This window comes from Castor canadensis, chromosome 5, assembly GCF_047511655.1.
Source record: "Castor canadensis chromosome 5, mCasCan1.hap1v2, whole genome shotgun sequence".
In the NCBI taxonomy this organism is placed as follows: domain Eukaryota; kingdom Metazoa; phylum Chordata; class Mammalia; order Rodentia; family Castoridae; genus Castor; species Castor canadensis.
Genome location: NC_133390.1, coordinates 131055337 through 131082750, shown reverse-complemented (window position 1 = coordinate 131082750; position 27414 = coordinate 131055337). Strand labels below are relative to the sequence as shown.

Here is a 27414-nt window from a genome sequence, read left to right as displayed (position 1 = left end):
CAATTATATGTGTAAAATGTTTATCTAGCCAATGTCAGATAAACCAGTGTTTATCTGGCAAACAGATGTCAGGTAAACAAACAGATGTCAGGTTAAACCAATGTTTATCTGACAAACAGATGTCAGGCCTAAAAGACAGAAGTTTTAGCATTGGTCATAAAGAGCAGAAATGTCAAAGACCTTAATAAATAGTATGTACCTTAGAGAGAAGAACTATAGCTGTTTACATGCATATACTTTTAATTCTATAAATGATTTATAACATTTAGATACATGTAAAAACACTAGCAGTATTAGAATCATTTAAAAGAATTTTTACTTAGTTTACACTTAAACCAACAAGATTAATATCTCAAATGATTAGATATAGAAACAGAGGTAAGGGAATAAGTATAAAGTTAGAAAACCCAGTGACTGAGAGCCATGGCTTGGATGTTAAGAAATTACATCCCAGACTGTTGATGTTAACTAACTGAATGACTTGGGACACACAACAGTGTTACTGTTGACACTGCTCGAGCCCAAAAAATAACAGGCTCAGTTATTGAGTTAAGGATACACATAATTTAGTATTTTAGGATTAATTACCTTTTTGTAGACTCCTAAAAACTTAAGGTTTTATCATCCCAAATGGAGGGTGAACTTTTGTTTGGTTTTGGTAAAATTTTGCATCAGCCTATAGTTTCAAAAGTCCCTGACAGTTATTTTGATAAAATAGAAACACATTTTAAAATACATATTAGTACCTTAAATTTTGACCTCAGAAAACTTTCTAGGCAAACTTTAAACTATAGCTAACCCAATAATACACATATGTAAACATAAGCTTTATGACTTTAATTTGTATCTTGAAACAATCTTTGTAAAAACCTGAATTTATTTATGTTTTTAATTTGTTTATTCATATGTACATACATTGTTTGGGCAATTTCTCCCCCCTCCCCCCTCCCCTCCCTCCCCCCAAATCCCCACCCCCTTCCTTTCCTCCTCACCCCCCCTCACTTCCAGACAGAATCTATTATGCCTTTATCTCTAATTTTGTTGAAGAGAGAGTATAAAAAATAATAAGAAAGGCAAAGCGTTTTTCCTAGTTGAGATAAGGATAGCTATACAGAGAGATTCCTAGCATTGCTTCCATGTATAAAAGTGTTACATTCTAAGTTGATTCATCTCTAACTGTCCTTTTTTCTAGTTGCTGATCCCCTTCTCATATTGACTTCTGTTGCTACAAAGTTTCTGTATTAGTTCCTCTGCAGTGGGGACATCAAATACTATTATGTTTTGTGTTTTTTACGTATCCCCATACTTTCTGTGTGTATTCTTCCCTTATCATGTGACTCAAGTCCAACAACATTGCTGTATTTCCCATAGATCTAAAGTCCACATATGAGGGAGAACATACAATCTTTGTTCTTCAGAGCCTGGATAACCTCAGTCAGAATGATGTTCTCCAGTTCCATCCATCTACTTGTGAATGATAAGATTTCATTCTTCTTCAGGACTGAGTAGAATTCCATTGTGTATAAGTACCACATTTTCTTAATCCATTTGTCACTAGTGGGGCATCTTGGCTGTTTCCATAACTTGGCTATTGTGAATAGTGCAGCAATAAACATGGGTGTGTAAGTGCGTTAGAGTAAACTGTGTTGCATTCCTTTGGGTATATCCCCAGGAGTAGGACTGATGGATCATATGGCAGATCTATGTTCAGATTTTTAAGAAGCCTCCAAGTTTTTTTCCAGAGTGGTTGCACTAGTTTGCATTCCCACCAGCAGTGTGCGAGGGTTCCTTTTTTCCCACATCCTCGCCAACACCTGTTATTAGTGGTGTTTTTAATGATGGCTATTCTAACAGGTGAGGTGGAACCTTAGTGTAGTTTTGATTTGCAGTTCCTTTATGGCTAGAGATGGTGAACATTTTTTCATGTGTTTTTTGACCACTTGAATTTCTTCTTTTGAGAAAGTTCTGTTTAGTTCACTTGCACATTTCTTTATTGGTTCATTGATTTCAGGAGAGTTTAGTTTTTTGAGTTCCCTGTATATTCTGATTATCAGTTCTTTGTCTGATGTAGAGCTGGCAAATATTTTCTCCCACTCTGGGGGTGGTCTCTTCAGTTTAGAGACCATTTCTTTTGTTGTGCAGAAGCTTTTTAGTTTTATTAAGTCCTATTTGTCTATACTTTCTCTTAGTTGCTGAGTTGCTGGGGTTCCATTGAGGAAGTCCTTGCCTATACCTATTACTTCCAGAGTGTTTCCTGCTCTTTCCTGTACCAACTTTAGAGTTTTGGGTCTGATATTAAGGTCCTTGATCCATTTTGAGTTGATACTAGTACTGGGTGATAAACATGGATCTAGTTTCAGTTTTTTGCAGACGGTTAACCACTTTTACCAACAACATTTGTTGAAGAGGCTGCCTTTTCTCCATCTTATATTTTTAGCATCTTTGCTAAAAATGAGGTGGGCATAGTTGTGTGGATTCATATCTTGGTCCTCTATTCTGTTCCACTGGTCTTCATGTCTGTTTTTGTGCCAGTACCATACTGTTTTTATTGCTATTGCTTTGTAATATAGTTTGAAGTCAGGTATTGTGATACCTCCAGCATTGTTCTTTTTGCTGAGTATTGCCTTGGCTATTCGTGGTCTCTTGTGTTTCCAAATGAATTTTAGGGTAGATTTTTCAATTTCTGTGATGAATGTCATTGGGATTTTGATGGGATTGCATTAAACATATAGATTGCATTTGGTAGTATAGCCATTTTCACTATGTTGGTTCTACCAATCCATGAGCATGGGAGATCTCTCCATCTGTAGTATTCCTCAATCTCTTTCTTCAGGGGTTTATAGTTCTCCTTGTAGAGGTCGTTCACATCCTTTGTTAAGTTTACCCCTAGGTATTTGATTTTTTTGAGGCTATTTTAAATGGAATTGTTTCCATATATTCTTTCTCAGTTTGTTTGTTGTTTGTGTATAGAAAAGCTAATGATTTTTGTAAGTTGATTTTGTATCCTGCTACCTTACTATAGCTGTTAATTGTGTCTAGTTTTTTTGGGTCTTTAAGGTATAGGGTCATATCGTCTGCAAATACGGATATTTTGATAATTTCTTTACCTATTTGTATTCCTTTTATTTCTTCTTCTTGCCTAATTGCTCTGGCAGGAATTCCAGTACTATGTTGAATAGGAGTGGGGAGAATGGGCATCCTTGTCTCGATCCTGATTTTAGGGGAAATGGTTTCAGTTTTTCACCAGGTCCTGGACTTTTCTTTTTTGGGAGACTCTTTATTGCTGCTTCAATTTCATTTTGTGTTATAGATCTATTCAGGTGATTAATGTCCTCTTGGTTCAATTTTGGATGGTCATAAGTATGTAGAAATCTCTCCATTTCCTCACGATTTGGAAATTTATTAGAATATAGGTTCTCAAAGTAGTCTCTGATGATTTCTTGGATTTCGTGGTGTTTATTGTTATCTCCTCTTTTGCATTTCTGATTTGGGTTTTTTCTCTCCTTATTTTAGTCAGGTTTGCCACGGGTCTATCAATCTTGTTTATTTTTTCAAAGAACCAACCTTTTGATTCATTGATTCTTTGTATAGTTTTTTTGTTTCTATTTCATTGATTTTAGCTCTTATTTTTATTATTTCTCTCCTTCTGTTTGTTTTGGGATTTGCTTGTTCTTGTTTTTCTAGACTTTGAGATGTAGCATTAGGTCATTGATTTCATCTTTCTGTCCTTTTAATATATGCACTCATGGCTATTAACTTTCCTCTAAGGACTGCCTTTGCTGTGTCCCATAGGTTCCAGTAGGTCGTGTTTTCATTTTCATTAACTTCCAGGAACCTTTTAATTTCCTCTTTTATTTCATCAGTGAACGTTGATCATTGAGCAATGTGTTGTTCAGCTTCAATTTTTTGCATATTTTTTACTATTGTTTTTGTTGTTGTGTTCTAGTTTTAATGAATTTTGATCAGATAGAATGCATGGTATTATTTCTGTTTTCTTATATTTGCTGAGGCTTGCTTTGTGCCCTAAGATATGATCAGTTTTGGAGAAGGTTGCATGTGCTGCTAAGAAGAATGTATATTGTGTAGAATTTGGATGAAATATTCTGTAGACATCAGCTAGGTCCATATGATCTCTGGTGTGATTTAGATCTAGGATTTCTTTATTGATTTTTTTGTTTGGATGACCTATCTATTGGTGATGGGGGGTATTAAAGTCTCCCACTACCACCATGTTGGAGTTTAAAGACTTTTTAGTATTGGGTGCATTGACGTTGGGTGCATATAGGTTGATAATTGTTATTTCCTTTTGGTGTATTTCCCCTTTTATTAGTATGTAATGTCCTTCTTCATCTCATTTGATCAATGTAGGTTTAAAGTCTACTTTGTCTGAGAAAAGTATTGCTACTCCTGCCTGTTTTCAGGGACCGTTGGCTTGGTAAATCTTCTTCCAGTCTTTCACCCTAGGCCAGTGTTTGTTTCTGTCTATGAGATGGGTCTCCTGTAAGCAACAAATTGTTGGATCTTCCTTTTTAATCCAGTTTGCCAAACAGTGCCTTTTGATGGGGAAATTAAGTCCATTAACATATAAGTGTTAGCATTGATAGGTATGTGGTGTTTCCTGTCATTTAGTTGTCTTTGTTGTTTAACAGTTTGTGTGCAGTTAAATTAGTGTTACTCTCTACTTTCTTGCCTTTTCTTCTCCTATGGTTTGGTATTGCCTGTCTTTTCATGGTTTTTTATGCTTTCATTTTCTGTGTGCAGGATTCTTTGAAGAATCCTTTGTAGTGGTGGCTTGGTGGTCATAAATTATTTTACCTTCTGCTTATCATGGAAGACTTTTATTGCTCCATCTATTTTGAATGGTAGTTTTGCTGGGTAGAGTATCCTAGAGTTGAAGTTATATTCATTCAGTGCCCAGAAAACCTCATGCTCTTCTTGCTTTTAATGTTTCTGTTGAGAAATCTGCTGTGATCTTGATGGGTTTACCTTTGTATGTTATTTGTTTTTTCTCTCTTACAACCTTCAATATTCTTTCTGTCTTCTCTGTGCTTGTTATTTTAATGATAATATGTCATGGGGTAGTTCTATTTTGGTCAAGTCTGTTTGGTGTCCTGGAGGCTTCCTGTACCTGAATGGGCATAGTTTTCTCTAGATTTGAGAAATTTTCTGTTATTATTTTGTTGAATATATTACGAATTCCTTTTGCTTGCACCTCTTCTCTTTCTCCAATACCCATGATTCTCAGGTTTGGTCTTCTGATGGAGTCAGTGAGTTCTTGCATATTCCTTTCACAGGTTTTGAGTTGTTTGAGTAATATTTTGTGGTTTTTCCTTTAATTTCCATTTCATCTTTAAGTTCTGAGATTCTGTCTTCTGCTTGTTCCAATCTGCTGGAATGGCCTTCCACTGTGTTATGTATTTCTGTTTCATTTTTTTTCCTGAGGTTTTCTGTATCATGGGTTACTTCCTCTTTAATATTGTCAATTTTCATCCTTAATTCACTTATCTCTCTATTTATGGTGTTCTCTGTTTCAGTTTTTATTTATTTAGGGCTCCTATGAGTTGACTTGTTTCTTTTGTGTCTTCTCATGTTCTTTGTTTTTGTTGTCTTGGAATTTCTTGAGTGCCTCCTGAACGTTTTGGTTAACCTTGTGTAGTATTATCTCTATGTAATTATCAGTGATTTCTTGCAGGATTTCTTCTTTCAGAGTGTTCTTGTGGGCTTCATTGGGTTCCTTGGGATAGTCTATCTTTGTTTTGTTGGGGTCTGGAAATGGGTATCCCTCCCTTTTCTATCTTCCCATTCCACTTGGTGCTGTTATCATCCCTGTTCTATGTATAATTAGTATTAGCTAGCTTACAATAGTAAAAGTAATGGGATATAAAAGGAAAGAGGAAGAGGATAAAGAGAGAAAAGAAAAAAAATTAGGGGACCAAAGAAACCAACAGGGAGAATTGGTGTACTAACCAACAGTGATCTAAACAAGAATTTAGAGAAAAGTAGAAAGAAGAAAAAAATTTTAAAAAAATTAAGAAAAATAAAATCCCAGGTTCAGGAGTAATGAAGTTTCAGTCTTAGTAGTTCTGGTGTTACTCCTTCAGCATCCAGTCTTGGTGTTGGTATTAAGCAGTAGGTCTGTCGTAGTCTTGTCAGGTGGTTGGGTCAGGAGACAGCTTTGTGAACTGCTAGCTGACCTGTTTCCAGCTGCAGCTCATCTGCTGCCTACTGTCAGCTGTCTACTATTGAAGGCTTTGTTTACTAAAGGTTCACGTGAAGAGCAGCTCCTTGCTTCTCCTCCTTTCTCTAGTGGAGAGGCATGCCTGCCTGACTACTGTTGCAGGCTTTGTTTACTAAATGTTCCCATGGAAACAGCTCCTTGCCCCTCCCCCCTTCTCCACTGCACTCAGAGCACCCCACCCCACTACCTGTCTTTTTCAGTTGCTTGTTTATTATTCAGGTTTTTTTCTTTTTGCGGGACAGGGGTCAGTCTGTTCAGGGGGCTATGCTGGTTTATCCCAGGGGTGGCGTGGGAGAACTGCATGCTGCTTATTTGCTCACCTGTTGGTCTGCATCTCCCAAGCAGATTTGGAGCTGGTGTTTGGCAGCATGGGAGCCCTCCTGGTTTCTCAGTGTAGTGTGGTTTGGAGAAGCTCTGTGCAGGCTGGGGCCTCAGGGTGTTGGATTTTTGCTTCTTCTTGGTGGTTTTTTTCTGTGAAATGTGGATCTAGCATCTAAGCAAGATTTTTGATTTTTGGAGCTCGCTCTGTTTGCTTTCTCACTCTAGTCGCCATCTTGGATCACTCAAAAACCCGAATTTAGATAACACTGTTTTTAATAAAACTCTTTGCAACCTTATACCTTAAAAGAGTTAGGAAAATTAAATTAAACTATTTTTTTTATAATAGTAATCTACAAGAACACGTGGGTTAATAAACCTAATTATAAAACACTTAAATGTATATTATTCTGATGATAAAATGAAACAGATTGAGATTATATAGATTTTCTTTTGGCCTAAGGCAGAGGATAGTTATGCCTGGTGGGGATTAGAACTTCAGATAACTTTTGAGACAGTTGTGCACATTAACTTTATAAAAGTAGTTTAAGAACCATCCTAAAGTCATCTAAACACACACACGCACACACACACACACACACACACACACACACACACACTCACTCACATACACATAGATGATTTGATCTAGGCATGCCAAACAATTTCAAAATGCACATGTATGAGCTCAAAAAAATAAAAAATTTGGTGGTGACAATTGGTAGGAGACAAAGAAATACAGAAAACACACACAGTGATACACAAAACAATCACATTAATTTAGAATGCACCTTTAAATCATTTCTTTGTTATTTTCTTTAGATTAGTCAGTTAAATTCTTAAGTAGTTTATAACAGATCTTTAACACAAATACTCCATTCTTTGTCCAATTCTTAACAGATTAATGTAGTAAAAATGTATAAAAACTATATTAATTTAGAAAATTTTAACTACAAGTTATAATTTTTTTTACAGAATGGTAAGATAGTGTTATCCATGAGTTTCCTATCCCTAGGGGGTAGCAAGATGGCATTGAACACGTGGCAGTTTCATCATGGTGGCAGCATTTCCTGTGACCACATGGTCTCTCCAAAGGGTCTCTCAAATGGAACACAAAGACAAGTTACATGTACCATACAGGCTCAAAATACCAATGTTACAGTAATAAAAGACATCTCCCACTGAGAGACAGGTGTCCATATAAATTAGTCATCTTAATGAAAAGACCTAATAATTGAAGAAACTAAGGTAGGATTTGAACTCATGGTCTTATATTTCCTAGGCAGACAAATCCTTGTTAGCCCTGAGACAAGGGAATCTGATCTTGGGGTGAGCATTTCCATGACCACTGCTGTCCATGGGGACAAGGAGAGCAAGAGTTGGGACCAGTTGTCTAGGCCAACAGAAGCATGGCGGGTAGGTGGGCAAGGGAATAAGTCAGAGGAGGAAGAGGGAGAAGGCTGCAGATGGGTCAGGATGCTTGCTAGGGCTATGGAATTGGGTCTTGGGGTGTGCAGCTCCCTCCTGCTGCCACCACTTCATGCCCTAACACACCACTGCTAGGACTAGCTAGGCAGGGCTTCCAGGCCTGCACTGAGGGGTGGAGCTGGAAAGCTGGCTCAGGGGCACAGCTGGAAAGTCTGTGCTGCAGTGGGCTTGGCTGCATTGAGAGGCAGGACTGGAGAGTAAGCAAGGGGCTAGGGTGTGACCCTGCTGCCCACCTGTGGGGCTCAGAGTAAGTCCCAGTGTCAGGTGGACAATACCCAGCTCCCAGCTGCTTTCCCTGCGGGCAGAGGTCAGCCCATTCCTCTACTGTACAGAAAGAATAGGAAACGAGTGAATTGACTTTCTAAAATGCAGGGTCTGAAGGCTCACCATTTTTCCTGGCTGACTTCACCAAGTGTTTACAGCACTGGTGCAGTCTGTGATCAGAAGACTTCCAAATTCTTTGTGTCCTTCAGGAAGAATCCATTGCAGGACACGTAGGTGTAAGTGGAGTTTACTAAAAGGTAGGAAAGAGAAATACAAAGGGGAGCATGGTGGGGTGCAGGTGGAGTTGCCTGCAGAGAGAGTGAGCTTCTCTTTTTTAGGTACTTTAAAAACTTATGCTAATCTATGGGAAGGGAGGAACCAGGTGATTCCCATCCAATAATCAATGAATGGGGAGGGCATGAATGGTTCCCAGCCACATGAGGGTAGTCTGGGCTGTCTCTGGGCAACCTACATATGAGTCCCAAACTTTCCCTACTTCTAGCCTGCCTCAAAGCCAGTACCAAAACTGTACAAGAATGTGACAAAAAAAAGGAAAATAATAGACCAGTTTTCTTGATGAATATGGATGCAAAAATTCTCAGTGAAACACTTGAAAACCAAATTTACAACATATTAAAACGATCATACATCATGATCAAGTTGGTTTCATTCCAGGGATGGTACAACATACAAAAATCAATAAATGTAATACAGTACATGAACAGAATTAAGAACCAAAACCACATGATCATCTCAAGGTCTGCAGAAAAAGCTTTTGATAAAATTCAACATCCTTTCATGATAAAAGCCCTGAAAGAACTAGGAATAGGAAGAATGTACTGCAACATAATAAAGGCTATCTGCAGTAAACCTATAGCCAACATTGTCCCAAATGGGGAATAAATGAAACAACTTACTCTAAACTCAGAAACAAGATAAGTATGGATTTTGGGGCACCATGGTTTGGTAAAAGAATTTGCCAAGATGGAGAGTAGGTGAAAATAGATTTATTGAGATGCCACTAAGAGAAGTGACAAATGGTGGGTAACTACGTAAAGGTGCACAGTGCACTGAGACAGGGTTTAGAGTAAGTTTTAGACCTCAGATTAGGCATTTTTGATTGGCCATCCATTTTTGTGGACCTTACTGTTTGGTTGTCTCTTCTTGGGATCATGGTTTGAATTTCTGGCACACTGTTCCATCTGGGCCTCCTAGGGGATTGCATCCACCCCCACATTCCATCTGTTCCTTGGTATTACTTTACTGTGTTTCCTCAAAATGGGGGCCTCTTCCACAATAAGGGTGTCTATTTCTCCACTGTTATTCAATACAGTGCTTGAATTCTTAGGCAATAAGGCAAAAGAGAGAAAGGAAAGGCATAAAAATAGGAAAGGAAGAAGTCAAATTATTCCTACTTGTAGATGATAGGAGTCTATACTTAAATGATCCTAAAGATCTACTGAAAAACTCCTTTTTTTGGCAAAATAGCAAGATACAAAATCAACTTACAAAAGACAGTAGCTTTTCTATTTTTCAATAATGAATAGGCTGAGAAATAAATCAGGAAAACAATTCCATTCATAATAGCCTCAAAAATAATAAAAGGTAAAAGACCTCTACAATGAAAATTATAACCAATGAAGAAAGAAATTGAAAAAGACACTAGAAACTGGAAAGACCTCCCATGTTCATGGATCAGCAGAATGAATATTGTGAAAATGGCTATGCTATTGAAAGTAATCTTTAGATTCAGTGCAATTCCCATCAAAATTCCAATGGCATTTTTTACAGAAATAGAAAAAAATCTTAAAATTCATATGGAAGCACAAACTTCCCTGAATATCCAAAGCAATCCTGAGCAAAAAGAGCAACGCTGGAAGTATTACAATACCTGACTGCAAATTATCCTACAGAGCCATAGTAACAAAAACAACAAGCAACTAGCATAAAAACAGACACATAGACCAATGGAATATAATAGAAGACCCAGAAATAAACCCACACAGCTATAGCTATCTGAATTTTTACAAAGATCCCAAAAATATACAACTAGAGAAGAGCCTCTTCAACAATGGTATTGGGAAAATTGTATATCCACACATAGGAGGCTTAAACTAGACCCCTATCTCTCATCTTGTACAAAAATAAATTCAAAATGGGTCATAGATCTTAATGTTAATGACCTGAAACTTGAAATTTCCAGGGGAAACACTTGAAGATATGAGCCTAGGTAATGACTTTTTGAATAGGATTCCAATTGCTCAGGAAGTAAGAATAAGAATTTAGCAATGGTACTGCTTTAGATTAAAAAGCTTCTGTACATCAAAGGAAGCAATGACCAGAGCCAAGAGATAATGTACAGAATGTGAGAAAATCTTTGCCAGCTATTCATTGGATAAAGGATTAATAACATAAAGAGCTTAAGAAATTAAATACCAAAAGAATAAATAAACCAATTAATAACCAATAAGTACACAAATTAATTGAGCAGATAGCTTTCAAAAGAAGTACAAATGGTAAATAAATACATTAAGAAATATTCAGCAAGGCACAGTGGCTCATGCCTGTATTCCCAGCTATGTGTGAGGCACAGATCAAGAGGATTATGGTGTGAGGCCAGTTTTGGCAAAAAGTTAGGTCACATTTTAGCAAAAAGGCTGGGTGTTATGGCATTCACCTCTCATCCAAGCTACACAAGAGGTATGAGTAATAGGATCATGGTCCAGTTTGACCCATGCAAAAATTGCAAGACTCTACCCCAAAAATAACTAAAACCAAAAGGACTGGGAGCTATGACTCAAGTGATAGAGCACTTGCTGTGCTAGGTCCTGAATTTAAACCTGGTACTGCCAAAAATAAAAATTAAATAAAAATTTAAAAGTGGTCCACATCCTTAGCCATAAAAAATGCAAATCAAAACAACATTGAAATTCCATCTCACCCCAGTCAGAATGGCTACCATCAAGAAAACAAACAACAGCAAATGCTGGAAGGATGTGAGGGAAATGGAACCCTTCACTGTTGAAATCAGCATGGTGGTTCCTCAAAAAACTAAAAATAGAACTATCATATGATACCACTCCTGGGCACACATCCAAAGGCATGTAAGTCAGCACACACTAGAGATACCTGCATACCCATGTTTATAGCAGCACTACAGCCACATGTGTCTTAGCTGCTGATCCTAAGTGGCATTTCTTAACCACGTGTGAGAAGGGGTGAGGATTCTTCTGTTCACACTGATTGTTGAAATTCTTTCAATTAGAATAACATCCCAAGCTGTTCATGTTCTTTCCCATAGTGGGCACTTGTGCCTTTCTTCTCAACTGTCTTGGCCAAATGCCTAGCTATGCAGGAAGCATAAATAGAAGAATCATGGTCCAGGCCAGCCAGGCATAAAATAAGACCCTATCTCAAAAATAGCCAAAGCAAAAATGACTGGTGGTGTGGTTCAAGTGGTAGAGCACCTGCTTAGCAAGCACAAGACCCTGAGTTCTACATCTAGTTATCTTCTCTCCTCACCCCAAACATTCCCCTACCCCTGATAAAAAACCCCACAAAAGCATGTTCTGTTGGTCTTGAACTTATCATTATTGTTCAGGCTTACAAGGAATGGAAGATCATTTCTTCATTCACACCTTCATCATCTGACTCAAGAGAGGAGAACTGGCCATTGGTTGAAGTACCCCTGGAGAAACCTACCTCCTCTCAGGCCCGATCCCTCATGGTGAATCCAGAAATGTACAAGGTGAGTTTCTGCCATTTGTCCACATACTGATTTGACATGGAGCTAGTAAATAAGGCTTGGGTGGAAACATGACATGAAAAATGGAGACTTGCACTTGGCTGGTTATCCTTTACATCAACAGTGAGGAGTGGGGATGGAAGGGAGATGCACCGATTTCAGTACCAGGAACTCAATTTTTCTAAGCAGAGAGCTGGACTTGATGGATACAGTGTTCTGAAAGTGGAAGGGGAAAAGTACTTTCATGTTTGGCATTCATCTGTATTCCGAATCTTTTAAAAAAAATAACCTCTTCTCTCTCCAAACTCTTCTTTTAAAATTTTCTTGTAAATTTTAAAAAATGACTTTAATTATGACTTTTTCATACCTATATACAATGTACTTTGATAATATTTTCACTCTCCCAGTTTCTTTTTTTCCCTTTCACTTATTTCTATCCTCAAATAGTCTTCATGTTCATATTCTTTTTTTCTTAGGTCTAAATTCCACATCTTTCTGAGTCTGGCTTATTTCACTTACATGTTGATCTACACTTCCATCCACTTTCCTGCAAATGACATAATTTCATTCTTTTTATGGTTGAATAATACTCAATTGTGTATATGTGCCACGTGTTCTTTATCCATTCATCATTTGTTGGGCACCTAGACTGATTCCATACCTTGCTATTGTAGTGTTCCTATATACGTGGGTGTGCAATTGTGTTTATTGTATCGTTGACTTATATTCCCCTGGATGTATGCTCAAGAATGGTAGAGCAGGATCACATGGTAGTTCCATTTTTAGTTTCTGAGAAACCTCCATATTGATTTCCATAGTTTGTTTTCCTGATTTCTTCCTTAGTCTCTTCATTATTGGTGTATAGAAAAGCTACTGACTTTTGTACGATGATTTTTATTTATTTATTTATATCATTTTTACATTTACTCTCATGTATATACATTGTTTGGGCCACCTACCCTCCCCACCCCCACTTCCAGGCAGAACCTGTTCTGCCCTCTTGTTCTCTGATTTTGTTGAAGAGAAAACGTAAGAGATAATAAGAAAGACATACTGTTTTTTGCTAGTTTGAGATAAAGATACCTATACAGAGAGATTCCTGGTGTTGTTACCATGCATATGTGTATTATACCCCACATTGGTTCATCTCTATCAGACCTCTTCACTGCTTCCTAGTCCCCTTCCCATAGTGGCCTCTGCCAGTTTAAGACTACTATATTCGCTCCTCTACAGTGAGCACATCAACCACATTCAAGTTTTAGGTTTCCTTCCTTTTCCCTATTCCTCCTGTATGCATTCTCCCCTTAGCATGTGATGCATATCCAATAATATTACTGCATTTGTTTCAGGTCTGTAGTCTACATATGAGGGAGAATGTGTGATTTTGGCCTTCTGAACCTGGCTAACTTTGTTTAAGATGCTGTTCTCCAGTTCCATCCATTTATTTGCAAATGACAAAATTTCATTCTTCTTTGTGACTGAATAAAATTCTATTTGTATAGATACCACATTTTCTTAATCCATTCATCAGTAGTGGGGCATCTTGGCTGTTTTCATGACTTGGCTATTGTGAATAGTGCTGCAATAAACATTGGTGTGCAGGAATAACCTGAGTCACATACCTTCGGGTATATCCCTAGGAGTGGTATTGCTGGATTATATGGCAGAACTATGTTTAGTTTTTTAAGATGCCTCCATATTGTTTTCTAATGTGGTTGTACTACCTTACATTCCCACCAGCAGTATATGAGCCTTCCTTTTTTCCCGCATCCTTGCCAATATTTGTTGTTGTTGGTGTTCTCGATGATCACTATTCTAATAGGAGTGAGGTGGAATCTTAGTGTGGTTTTGATTTGCATTTCCTTTATGGCCAGGAATGGTACTTTTATGTGTTTTTTTTTTTTTGCCATTTGGACTTCTTTGAAAAAAGTTCTGTTTAGTTCAGTTGCCCATTCCTTTCTTTCTTGGTTCCTTGAGTTTTGGGGAGTTTAGTTTTTTGAGCTCCCTGTATATACTGGGTATTGGTCCTTTGTCTGATGTATAGCTAGCAAATATTTTCTCCTACTCTGTGGGTGGTCTCTTCAGTTTAGAGACCATTTCATTTGATGTGCAGAAGCTTTTTAATTTCATGTAGTCCCATTTGTCCTTCCTTTCTCTTAGTTGCTAGGGGCACTTGAGTTCTACTGAGGAAGTCCTTGCCTATACCTTTGCTTCAAGAATAATCCCTACTCTTTCCTATAGTCACTGTAAGGTTTCAGGTCTGATCTTAAGGTCCTTAATCTACTTTGAGTTGATACTAGTACAGGGTGATTAGCATAGATCTAATTTCAGTTTTCTGCAGGCAGATAAACACTTTTCCCAGCAACATTTGATGAAGTGCCTGTCTTTTCCCCATCATGTGTTTTTGGCACTTTTGTCAAAAATAAGGTGGATGTAGCTGTGTGGATTCATTATCTTGGTCCTGTATTCTGTTTCACTGATCTTCACATCTGTTTTTGTGCCAGTACCATACTGTTTTTATTGCTATGGCTGTGTAGTTTAGTTTGAAGTTACGTATTATGATATCTCCAGCATTGCTGTTTTGCTCAGTATTGCCTTGGCTATTCGTGGTGTTTTGTGTTTCCAAATGAACTTTAGGGCAGATTTTTCAATCTCTGTGATGAATATCATTAGGATTTTGATGGGAATTGTGTTGAACATGTAGAATGCTTTTGGTAGTATAGTCATTTTTTACTATGTGGATTCTGCTGATCCATGAGGATGGGAGATAAATCTTTCCACCTTTTGTACTCTTCTTTGATCTCTTTCTTCAGTGGTTTGTAGTTCTCCTTGTAGAGTTCACTTACAGCTTTTGTTAAGTTTATTTCTAGATATTTGATTCCTTTTGAGGCTATTGCAAATAAATTGTTTTCCTATATTCTTTCTGAATTTGTTCATTGTTGGTGAATAGTAAGCCTACTGATTTTTGTAAGTTGATTTTGTATCCTGATACATTGCTAAAACTGTTTATGGTGTCTAGGAATTTTTGGGTGCAGGTTTTTGAGTCTTTGAGGTATAGGATCATGTCATCTGCAAATAGGGATTCTTTGATTATTTCTTTACCTATTTATATTCCTTTTATTTCTTCTTCTTGCCTTATTGCTCTGGCTAGGAATTCCAGGACTATGTTGAATAGCAGTGGGGACAGTAGGCATCTTTGTCGTGTCCCTGACTTTAGGGGAAATGGTTCAGTTCTTCCCCCATTAAGTTGGCTATAGGTTTGTCATATATACCCTTTATAATGTTGAGGTACATTCCTCCTATTCCTAGTTTTCTTAGAGCTTTTATCATGAAATGATGTTAAATATTATCAAAGGCTTTTTCTTCATCTGTTGAGATGATCAAGTGGTTTTTTTGTCTTTGCTTCTATTAATGTGCTGTATTACATTTATTGATTTGTATATGTTGAACCATCCCTGGATCCCTGGGATGAAGCATGGTGAATGATTTTTCTAATATGTTGTTGGATTCAGTTTGCCATTATCTTATTGAGGATTTTTGCATCAATGTTCATTAAGGAGATTGGCCTGTAGATCTCATCTTTGAATGTGTCCTTGTCCAGTTTTGGGATGAATGTAATACTGGCTTTATAGAATGAGTTAGGCAGTATTCCTTCCCTTTATATTTCATGAAAAAGTTTAATGAGTGTTAGTATTAGTTATTCTTTAAAAGTCTGGTAGAATTCAGTGGAGAATATGTCTTGACTTGAACTTTTCTTTATTGATAGACTCTTTATTGCTACTTCAATTTCATTACCTGTTTTTGATCTGTTTAGGTGATTAATATCCTCTTGGTTCAGTTTTAGATGGTCATAAGCATCTGGAAATGTGTCCATTTCTTCAAGATTTTCAAATTTATCAGAATATAGGTTCTCAAAGTAGTGTTTGATGATTCCCTGAATTTCCTTGGTGTTTGTTGTTATCTCCTCTTTTGCATTTCTGATTTTACTGATTTGGGTCCTTTCCCTCCTCATTTTAGTCAGATTTGCCAGGGATTTGTCAATCTTGTTTATTTTTCAAAGAACCAACTTTTTGTTTTGTTGATTCTTTGTATGTTTTTGTTTTTTTTGGTCTCTGTTTCATTAATTTTGGCCCTTATTTTATTCAGCTTCCAATTGTTTGTGTATTTTCTTCTGTTGTTTTTGTTGTTGTGTTCTAATTTTAATGAATTGTGACCAGATAGAATGCAGGGGGTTATTTCTATTTTCTTATATTTGCTGAGGTTTGCTTTGTGCCCTAAGATATGATCTATTTTGGAGAAAGTTCCATGGGCTGCTGAGAAGAACGTATATTGTGCTGTTGTCAGATGAAATATTCTGTAGACATCAATAGGTCCATTTGATCTATGGTGTCATTTAGTTCTAGGATTTCTTTGTTGCTTTTTTGTTTGGATGACCTATCTCTTGGTGATAGAGGGTTATTAAAGTCTCTCACTAACACTGTGTTGGAGTCTACATGTGCTTTTAAGTGTATGTTTGATGAAATTGGGTGTACTGACATTGGGTGCATTTAGGTTGATAATTGTTATTTCCTTTTGATGTATTGCCCCTTTTATTAAGTGTCCTTCTTTGTCTCTTTTGACCGATGTAAGTTTGAAGTCTACTTTGTCTGATATAAGTATTGCTATTCCTGCTTGTTTTGGGGGCCATTGGGCTGGTAAATCTTGCAGCCTTTCACCCTAAGCCAGTGTTTATTTCTGTCAATAAGATGGATCTCTTCGAAACAACAGATTGTTGGATGTTCTTTTTTAATCCAATTTGCCAAACAGTGTCTTTTGATGGGGGAGTTTAGTTCATTGACATTCAGTGTTAATATTGATAGGTATGTGGTGATTCCTGCCATTTAGTTGTTTTTGTTGTGTAAGGATTTAATTGTGTGCTGCTAAATCAGTGCTATTCTCTGCTTTCTTGTCTTTTCTTCTCCTGTGGTTTGATACTACCTGTCTTCTTGTGGTTTTGTTTGCTTTCATCTTTTGTGTTCAGAATTCCTTGGAGAATCTTTTGTAGTGGTGGCTTGGTGGTCACATATTATTTTTGTTTCTGCTTATCATGGAGGATTTTTATTGCTCCATCTATTTTGAATGATCATTTTGCTGAGTAGAGTATCCTAGGGCTGAAATTTTTTCATTCAGTGCCCAAAATACCTCACTCCATGTTCTTTTTGCTTTTAAAGTTTCCATTGAGAAATCTGCTGTGATTTTGATGGGTTTACTGTTTTATGTTGTTTGTGTTTTCTCTCTTACAGGCTTCAATATTCTTTCTCTGTTCTCTGTGCTTGTTTTAATGATAATTTGCTGTGGATTGGTTCTATTTTTGTCATGTCTTTTTGGTGTCCTGAAGGCTTCCTGTACCTGAACAGACAAAACTTTTTCGAGATTTGGGAAATTTTCTGTTATTTTATTGAACATATTGCATATCCCTGCAGCTTGCACCTCTTCGCCTTCTTCAGTGCCCATGAGTCTCAAGTTTGGTCTTTTGATGGAGTCACTGAGTTCTTGTGTATTCCTTTCACAGCTCTTGAGTCATTTGACTAAGATTTCTCCTGTTTTTTCTTTTATTTCTATTTTATCTTTGAGCTCTGAGACTCTGTCTTCCACTTGTTCTAGTCTGCTGAAGTGCCTTCCACTGTGTTTTTTTGTTTGTCTAAAGGGACTGTTTATATTCAGGATTTTTGTTCGATTCTTTTTTCTGAGGTTTTCCTCTTTATTTTTTGTGTTGTCATCTTTAATTCATGTAACTCTTTTTTTTGTAGTGTCCTTTGTTTCACTTTGGTGTTTGTTGAAGTCCTCTCTGAGTTCATTTATTTGTTTCTGTGTCTTCTCATGTTCTTTATTTTTGGTGTCTTGAAGTTTCTTGAGTGCATCTTGTATATTCTGGTTAACCATTTCTAGTATCTTCTCCATGAATTTGTGAGAGATTTCTTTCACAATTTCTTCTTTGCAGGTTTTTTTTTTTAAAATGGGCTTCCTAATGACATCATTGTTTTGTTGGGGTCAGGAAGTAGATAGCTATTTTCTTCATTTCCCACTGAATCCTCTATAGAATAATATTTTTGAGGAGTGTCATTTCTATCCCTTCTTCATATTGCTGCACTTGGTGCTGTGCAACTGTGTTCTTGATAGGCTAGTTGGTGGTTTTAATTGCCTGTTTTCTTTTCCTTGGTTTAATTTTTATGTTGTGACTGACTTGGTTGTTCACAACCTAGAGCTTGTTCGATGTGCTCTCTCTGCCCCTGGCCTGGAGGTGTAATTTACCAATAACAAATTCACAGGTTCAATGCCAGACCAATTACATAGGAATCCCCTTGTTGATAATATCTATAAACAATGGGTGTTGGGGTTTATTAGGCTAGATATAGAAATTTGGGGAATTGGTAAAATTGGCACTAAAAGAGAGGGTGGGAAAAGGGGTAGGTGGGTGAGGTAAGAGGTATGGGGGCTGCTGGGTTTTGTGGCTCTTGTGCCTGTTTGTGTGTATTTCTGTTGTAGTGGAGGGTGCTTATGTCAGGGATTGAAGGGGGCTGTGGTTGTATATAGTTGGTTGTATACAGTAGGCTAGTCAGCAGGTGGTGTGTGTATAGGAGGGAGGAGTAGTGTGGTGACAGGTTGGGGAAGGATCAGAGTGGGAGGTGAAGACGGGGAGAGAGTGGATGAGAAGGGGCAGAAAGAGTCATTGGGAGAGAGAACAATAGATTGTAGCAAAGGAAAAGGATGGAAAGTGAAGGGGGTAAGACTAGGGATAAGAAAATAGTGGTAGTGGGTTAATAATACAGAAAAAAAAAACCCCACCAAGTACAAGAACAACAAAAAAGTCAGTCTTTTGGTAAAAGTTCTGGGGTTACTCCTTAGGTATCTAATCCTGGAATTGGCGTTCAAACTGGAGCTCTGATATGGTCTCACCAGGTGACTGGCTTGTGAGTAGTATTTGATTCCTTCTGTCCACAGTGTTAATTGCAATTGGGAGGTGAGAGAAGTGTGCCAGTTTGTGCAGGATGGTCAGAACTATTGTTGTTTTCACCAAGTAACAGCTGTGTTTCCCTTCAGCTGCAACTCTATTTGGTCAGCTCCTCCCCCAGCAAGGTGGGGCAATTTAGTTTTGAATACTGCCTTCCTTCCCATGAGATCAGCTGCAGAATCCATCACCTGCCCCGCTTTGGGAGGTTTGTTTGTTGCCCCACCTCCATTCTCAACCTTCGTGCCTCTCCTGACCTCTGTTGCTTTTCCTACTTTCATTGATTGAGAGTTCAGCACTTAAAGTTCATCTCCTTGCCCAATCCCTGTTCTCCAGGGAAGGTTCAGTGTTCTACCCCCACCACTGCTGTTGGTGTTAGATTACCATTCGCTGTTTATGCTTTTTAGTTTTTTTGGGGGGGTGGGGATCAGTCTGCCCAGGGGCTGCACAGGATTTTGTTCCCAGAGAGTGGTTAGGGGAGTTGTAAGTGGTGCATGATGCTTACCTGTTCGTTCTGCAGGTTCATGTAAGCAGCTTTGGAACTGGCTGGCAGGGAGAAATGGCATGGTATAGGGAGGCTTTCCATGGGTAAGGGATCCATGATGCCGCAGTGTTTAATTCTGATTGATGCTTCGTCTTCTGCTTGTTGGGAGACAAAATTAAAGAAAAAAAAAAGAGAAGCAGCCAAGGGGCTTTTTTCCCTGGGCAAGACATGCCTTGCTGGCTGTGCCACATGGGGTTTTCACGGCTTTTAGGTGCAATTAAAGACTGATTTAAAGATCAGTCTTTGAATTTTATGTGCACCTAATGTGATGGTTGTTATTATTTTGGCTAGAAGCAATCAATTACCCAAGTGTAGCTCCAATGTCTCAAGGTGGTTTCTGGAGTCACGGAGTTAGGATTTTTGATTCCCTATTCTACCCACCATCTTGGATCCTTCTTGTATGTTGATTTTTATGTCCTGCTATTTTGCCAAAAGAGCTTATTGGATCCAAGGGTTCTTTTTTTTTTTCCCCCAGTGGTGTCTTTAGGGTCTTTTAAGTACAAGATCATATCATCTGCAAATAGGGATAATTTGACTTCTTCCTTTTTTATTTGTATCCCTATTATTTCTGTCACTTGCTTTAATGCTCTGGCTAAGAATTCATGCACTATATTGAATAACAGTGGAGACAGAGTACATCTTTGTCTCTCCTGATTTTTAGAGGGAATGATCTCAGTGTTTCCCCATGGCTAGTTTTATCATATATATATGTATATATATATATATATGTCATATAGTCTATATTATGTTGAGGAATGTCCCTTTTATTTATAATTTCTTAGGGCTTCATATTGAATTTTGTCAAAGGCTTTTTACTGGAGACCTTGAGATGATCATGTGGTCTTTGTCCTTAATTCTGTTCATGTGCTTTAATGCATTTATTAATTTGTGTATGTTGAACCATCCTGAAAATGAAACCAACTTGATCATGGTGTATGATCTTTTTAATGTATTGTTGAATTTTATTTTCAAGTATTTCATTGAGCATTTTTACATAATACTCATCATGAAAACTGTTCTATAATTTTCTTTTTTGTCACATTCTTGTCCAGTTTTGGTATCAGGATAATAATGGCATCACAGAATGAGTTTGGTAGTGTTCCTTCCCTTTCTGTTTCTTGAAATAGTTTGAGGAGCATTGATGTTAGTTCTTCTTTAAAGGCCTAGTAGAATTCAGCAGTGACTCCATTTGGTCCTGGGCTCTTCTTTGGAGACTCCTTATTATCACTTTGGTTTCATTGCTCATTATAGATCTGTTTAGGTGAGTTAAAGCATTTTCCATAGGTTATATGCATCTAGAAATTTGTCCATTTCTTCTAGATTTCCCAGTATATTAGAATACAGTGATCTTCTGAATTTCATTAGTGGTGATATCCCCTTTTCTCATGTCTAATTTTCTTAATTTGAGTTTTCTCTCTCTTCTGGTTAGTTTGGATAAGGGTTTTTCTGTCTTGTTTTGTCATATATTCTATATTATGTTGAGGACTGTCCCTTTTATTTCTAGTCTCTTCAGGGCTTCATGTTGAGTTTTGTCAAAGACTTTTACTGCAGACCTTGATGATTATGTGGTCTTTGTCCTTAATTCTGTTCATGTGCTCTTTTACATTTATTGATTTGTGTATGTTGAACCAACCTGAAAATGAAACCAACTTGATCATGGTGTTCTTGATAGTTCTTTTCAAAAAACTATCTCTTAGTTTCATTGAGTTCTTTGTATTTTTTCTAGTTTCCATTTTGTTAATTTCTGCCATGGTCTGTTATTTCTTTCTCTCTGTTTTTCTAAGATCTTGAGGTATATTATTAGGTTATTTATTTGCAGTTTCTTTGATTTTGTTTTAAATGTAGACACTTATAGCTATAAACTTCTTTCTTAGAACATTCGTTGTTGTATCCTATAGGTTATGGTGTGTTGTATTTCCATTTTCATTTGAGTCTATGAATTTTAAAATTTCTTCTCCAAGTTCTTCAATGATCTACTGATCTTTCAAAAGTTTTTTGTCTAATCCCCATGCGTGTGTATAGTCTCTATACTCTATTTTGGTGTTGATGTTTAATTTTATTCCATTATGATCTAATAAGATACAATTAATTTTCTTGTATTTCTTAAGACTCACTTTATTGCCTAAAATGTGATACATTTTGGAGAAAGTTTAATGGGCTGCTGAGAAGAATATGTATTCTGCATCTGTTGGATATTGTGTAGATGTCAGTTAAGTCTGTTTGATCCATGGTACAGTTTAACTTTAAAGTTTCTTTGACTTTTTGTTCAGATGACTTATTTATTGATGATAGTGGGCTGTTGAATTTATCCACTATTATTGTGTCTGGACTTACCTGTCTCTTTTCATCCAATAGGTTTGTTTTATGAAATAGGGTGCAACTTTTGACACATATAATCTTACAGTTGTTATATCTTCTTGATGTGTTGTTCCCTTTATTAAAATATAGTGACCTTCCATATCTCTTCTAATTTTGGCTTTAAGTCTTTTTTGTCCAATATGGATATAGATACTTCTGCTTGTTTTCTATTTCCACTTGCTTAGTTTATCATTTGCCCTCCTTTCACTTTCAGTCTGTGTGTGTATTTGCTAGTGAGATGTGACTTTTGTTGACAACAAATAGTTGGATCTTATTTTTGAATCAAATTAGTCAATCTGTATTTTTTAATTGAAAAGTTAAGGCCATTTACATTTAGGGTTATTATTGAGAGGTATTTGCCACTTTCTGGAATTTCGTTGTTTTTTTTTTTCTTTATCACTATTTAGTATATTCGTTCTTTTCTTTCTCCATTATTCCTCTTATGATTTTGCTGGTTTACTGAGTTGAACATATTTGATTATTTTCTCTTTTTTGAGTTTTTAAAATTTTTTTATGGTACTGTGGTTTGAACTCAGGGCCTCACACTTGCTAGGCAGGCATTCTCCCATTTGAGCTACCCTACCAGCCCTTTTTTTAAACTTTTTAAAATAAGCATAAATTAATTGTACAAAGGGGTTTCATTGTGATATTTACATACATGCATATAATGTAGTTGGATCAAATTCATTCCATCTATATAATTTTTTCTTAACCCCTCTCAAATTTCCTTCTTCTCATTTGTTGATCTATTCCTTTGCTGAAATTTATTCTTTCCTGATCTCTCTTGTTTGTGAATTTCTTTCTTCCTCATTTGTGTATAGGATTCCTTTAACTAGCTTCTGCAATGCTGACTTAGTGGCAGGAATTGCTTTAGTTGGTGGTTATCTTGGAAAGTCTTTATTTCTCCCTTGATTTAAAGGATAACTTTACTGGATATAATAATAGTACTTAGTAGTTATTTGCTTTCAGAACTTGAAATATTTCATCGTAAGCTTTCCTGGCTTTTAGGCTTTCTGCTGAGAGGACTGATATAATTCTCCTGAGTTTTCCTTTGTAAATAAGTTGGCATTTTTCTTTCACAATTTTCAATATTCTTTCTTTGTTCTGTAGTCTTAGCATTTTGACTATACTGTGATGTGGAGAGGTCTTTTTTCATGTCTGTTTGGGGTTCTATATGCTGTCTTTATTTGGATGCCATATATTTCCCTAGATTTGAAAATTTTTATGCTATCATTTCCCTGAATAGGTTTTCTGTGCCTTTAGTTATATTTTAGCTCCTTCTTCTACCACATGGGTTCTTAGGTTTGGTCTCTTGATCATAGTCTTAAAGTTGTGGTTTTGCTTGTTTATATTTTTTCCTTTACTGCTGACTGGCTATGTTTCCTCCATTTATTGAGTTTTTCATTTGCCACATTTCTGGGGTTTTATTTTATTTATTTTAGAATCTCAATATCCTTGCTGAATTTTTCATTCATGTTGATGACTTTCTTATCCAAGTCTTGAATTGACTTCCTTACCTTATTCAGTTATTTTAATCTTCCTTGAGGTCATTGATCACTTTTAAAAGTAGACTTTTAATTCTTTGGCATTTCAGTCATTTTGGTGTCTTTAGAGTTGTTTATACTGGAGGTGTGGGTTTTTGGAGGAGTCATATTGCCTTGCTTTTTTGTGTTTCTTTTACTTGTAGGTTGTGATTTGGACATCTGTTTTGATGGGTATCTCTTCCAAGTTTGTCAGGTTGACTTCTTAGTGAGCAATCTTCTATTTAGGGCTCAATCTCTAGTACCCTCAAAAGAGGATAAAACAACTCTGTCAGCTGAGGACAGACTGGACCAGTCAAGGGTCAGTTGTCAGTGTTAGGGCTCCATTCACTTTGCAAGCTTCCCAAAAGGGTTGGGGGTGTAGCTAAAGTATGAGAGCATCTCCCTGAACTTTGCAACCTGTAGTCTGGACAACTTTCCTCTCCGTCCAGCCTCTATCCCAGATGTGGCAAATGTCCAAGCCTGTGGATTTCTCTGAAGTGCATAGGAATGTGGGGGGAGCAAATACAGCCCTGATATCTGTACTGTAGGAAAAAGGGGAAAACCAAGGAAACATGGAGATGTGCCTGCCAGTCTCAGAGCTTTCAGATTCCACCCAGCAATAAATCAACTTACAGGAAGAAGCTGGAGAAATAGCATATTCTGCTCAACCTGGGTTCAGAACTCTTGGTCCTGCCTGGCAGCAACCACACTCAATAAGGAGATAGTTCCCAAGGTTGAGCAAACCTTTGGTCATGGGCTTCGGTTAGATCTCTTATTCTCTGGTGATACACAAGTAATGAGACTTGCTACTCATCACAGAGGGCAGAACCACTAATCCTATACCCTTTACCACACCAACTCCACATTGCCCAGATTTCTCACTGGGTCTGAATGCAACCCTTCCCCTCCCCACAGCTACCTCTCCTGGCTGTGTTCCACCCCAATACTGTATGTGTGTATGGGGTGGCCCCAGCCTCCCCAGCCTGTAATTGGTCCTTGTTTTTAGGTGGCAAGACTAGCTTAGTCTCAAATAATAGTCTTGAGATAGTACCTGGCTACTAAGATATGGGGAGTGAAAAAATTAATTTCCTCCTCAATGCTAGCCTGTGACATAGGAGGAGTCATTGTTGCACCAAAACCCACACTGGATTAAAACTTACAAGGACGGTCAACTTATTTTGTAGCTAGGACTCCCTGTCTGTTTCCAGGGCCACCTGGTTTACATTATTGTTGTGGCTTTGGTTCTCCTTTCCTACCTCCAACCACCCTTCCCTGCAGGGAGCTTGGGTTAGTGCTATGGGCTATTTCCTAACTTCTCTCTGGTGACCTTTCTGTTTCTCAGTGGCTTTTCAGCCATCCTGGTGCCTCTTTTGAAATTCCTGATGGACTTCCTCTCTCTCTCTCTTTGGAATAAAATTCATCCTTGTACTCTTACTCTTCTCATTCATGGAGTCACATGGAGGAAGCTTCTATTCTGCCATCTTACTATTCAGGTATCTTGGACTTGGGGTATAGCACAAGTGGAAGAGTGCTTGTCTGGCAAGCAGAAGGTCCTGAATTCAATCTTTTTTTTAAAAGTATTTTCTATTTTATTTTTAATTTTTAAATTAGTATATATTAGTTGTACAGGGAGTTTCATTGTGGCATTTCCATTTATGTGTACAATATGTTCTGGTTTGGTTCATTCCCTTCATTCTCTCTTCTGCTTCTTAAAATGACTTGAACAGGTTTCAATGTTCCATTTTCTTACATGTGTAGAAAATACATTGACCATGCTCACTCTCTTTTACCCTCTTCATTTACTCTCCCCCTCCCACTAGTACAGTTCCCTTAACATGACCTGCTTTACATTCCTATCCTTCATTGTTTGTCTTTTCATTGTTCAGTAGGGTTTTTCCTTTGTATTTTACCTGTAAATATATTGTACTTTAATCATTCTCACACCCTGTATTACTCTTCCTTACTCTTTCTCCCTTACCCCTTATTGTTCATCAGTTTTCAGTGTGTTTTGTTCTGTCTTGCTCCTACACAGATGTGATCTATTTCAATATTACTGCCTTTCTTTCATTCTCTTTCCCTCCTTCCCCAGGCTCCTCTGATAGTCCCACTGTTGGAAATATGTTTTCTCTATATAAGCATATATGATTATGCTTATATTTATATTTGGGTCTTTCATATATGACAGAAAGCATGCGACCTTTGTCTTTCTGGATATGGCTTACTTAACATGATGTTTTCCAGTTCTATCCATTTTTCCTGTGAATGACAAAATTTCATTCTTCTTCACGGATAAATAATATTCCACTATAGTTGTGTGTGTGTGTGTATGTGTGTGTGTGTGTGTGTATACATATTTAGAGATGTATATATCACATTTTGTTAATCCATTCATCAGTTGTAGGGCATCTGGACTGTTTCTATAGCTTGGCTATTGTGAATAATGCTGCAATAAACATGGATGTGCAGGTGTACTTATTGTGACCTGACTTACGTTTCTTTGGATATATACCCAGGAGTGGTATTCCTGGATATAATGGTAGTTCTATTTTTAGCTTTTTTTTTTTTAGGTGATACTGGGATTTGAGTTCAACTTTGATGTAGTAGGTCTTGACCAGTTTAGTACTAATGGTAATTATAATAGAAGCCTATGACTGGCTTAATTTTTACAAACAAGTCACAGCAATGTGTAACCAACGTACCATTGGGATAAATTGAGTGAAGGATACATGATCATTATAACTTCTTTACTATCTTTGTAACTTCCAGTGAACCTATAATTATTTCAAAATAAAAGCAGGAAACACTATAGCATATTCAAGGGTCTTCCTGTACTGATGTCATGCATGCTTCTCTTTAGGGGTGGAAAGAGATGGAGTTTCTCAGCCTCACTAATCACTGCTGAAGCTTTGGTGCCCTTAGGGATCTTGTTCATAGCTGGACTTCTCTAAAATTAAATTTTTGCATTTTTCCAAAATCAGAGTAAGCTCCTTGAAACATATCATGCTGTCAGTATAGACAAAAGACTCATCATCTTTGCCCTCAATCTTATTGGTAGCTCCTCAATGGAGAGCTGAAGCAGCTGTACACTGCCATCACACGGGCTCGGGTCAACCTCTGGATCTTTGATGAAAACCTAGAGAAACGGGCTCCTGCTTTCAAATATTTCATTAGAAGAGATTTTGTTCAAGTTGTGAAGACAGATGAAAATAAAGGTAAGATCTCATTGAAATATTCTTAGCGTTGGAGAATATATGTTTCTTTCAACTGTTCTTGTGGTCCAGGTATAAAGGATGTAGTTTCTGTTTTGTTCTTGCTGTTTTGTGTCTTATAGTGGTGGAGATGGAACCCAGGGCATCACACATGCTAGGCAAATGCTGTACCTCTGAGTTACACTCCCAGCCTTGGGCATTGCTTTTTTATTTTTTTTTAAAGCACTTTCTTTTCTTTCTATACTCTTCTGAGGAAGAGTGTTCCTATTTATTTGTTAAAGTGTGTGGGAAAGTGTGGTTGAGTGGTATTCAGAGGGTTAACTCTTTCAGGGAAGGCCTTGAATTTTTCCTTTAAAGGCAAGTATTATGGGCAAAGGTTAGATGAAATAAGGTCTCAATTGGCAGAATACAAATTACTGTGAACTTTTGTGCAGCTGATTAGCAGTGTCTGTCAAAATAAAGATTTCATGGCTCTATTTCTCATCACAAGAAACTAAAAGCAGCTTAAGTGTCCAAAACAGGAAAGGCTAAACACATTTCTTTCTGTAGAATACCCTGTAGCCATTAAAAAAGAGTAAGGATTACTTCCATTTATTGATAAGGAAAGATGTTCAAGATGTATTACATGAAAAAAGGAAAATGCAAAGCAGTATAGCTAGAACAATCCAACTTTAAAGAACTTTATATTTTTGAACTATAAAAAACTATAAGATATATCAGAATAGAATGATTACAAATG

General features: G+C 37.2%; 1 protein-coding gene across 5 annotated transcripts in view; it reads left to right on the top strand.

The window, feature by feature from the left end:
* Trank1 (tetratricopeptide repeat and ankyrin repeat containing 1) overlaps positions 1 to 27414 on the top strand; it is a 167990-nt gene that overhangs the window by 122546 nt on the left and 18030 nt on the right. For all 5 annotated transcript variants that reach the window (XM_074074158.1, XM_074074157.1, XM_074074156.1 and 2 more), the window contains 2 exons: positions 11910 to 12056; positions 26522 to 26678. In XM_074074158.1, the coding sequence (XP_073930259.1) occupies positions 11910 to 12056; positions 26522 to 26678 (304 nt within the window). The remainder of the gene's footprint in view (positions 1 to 11909; positions 12057 to 26521; positions 26679 to 27414) is intronic.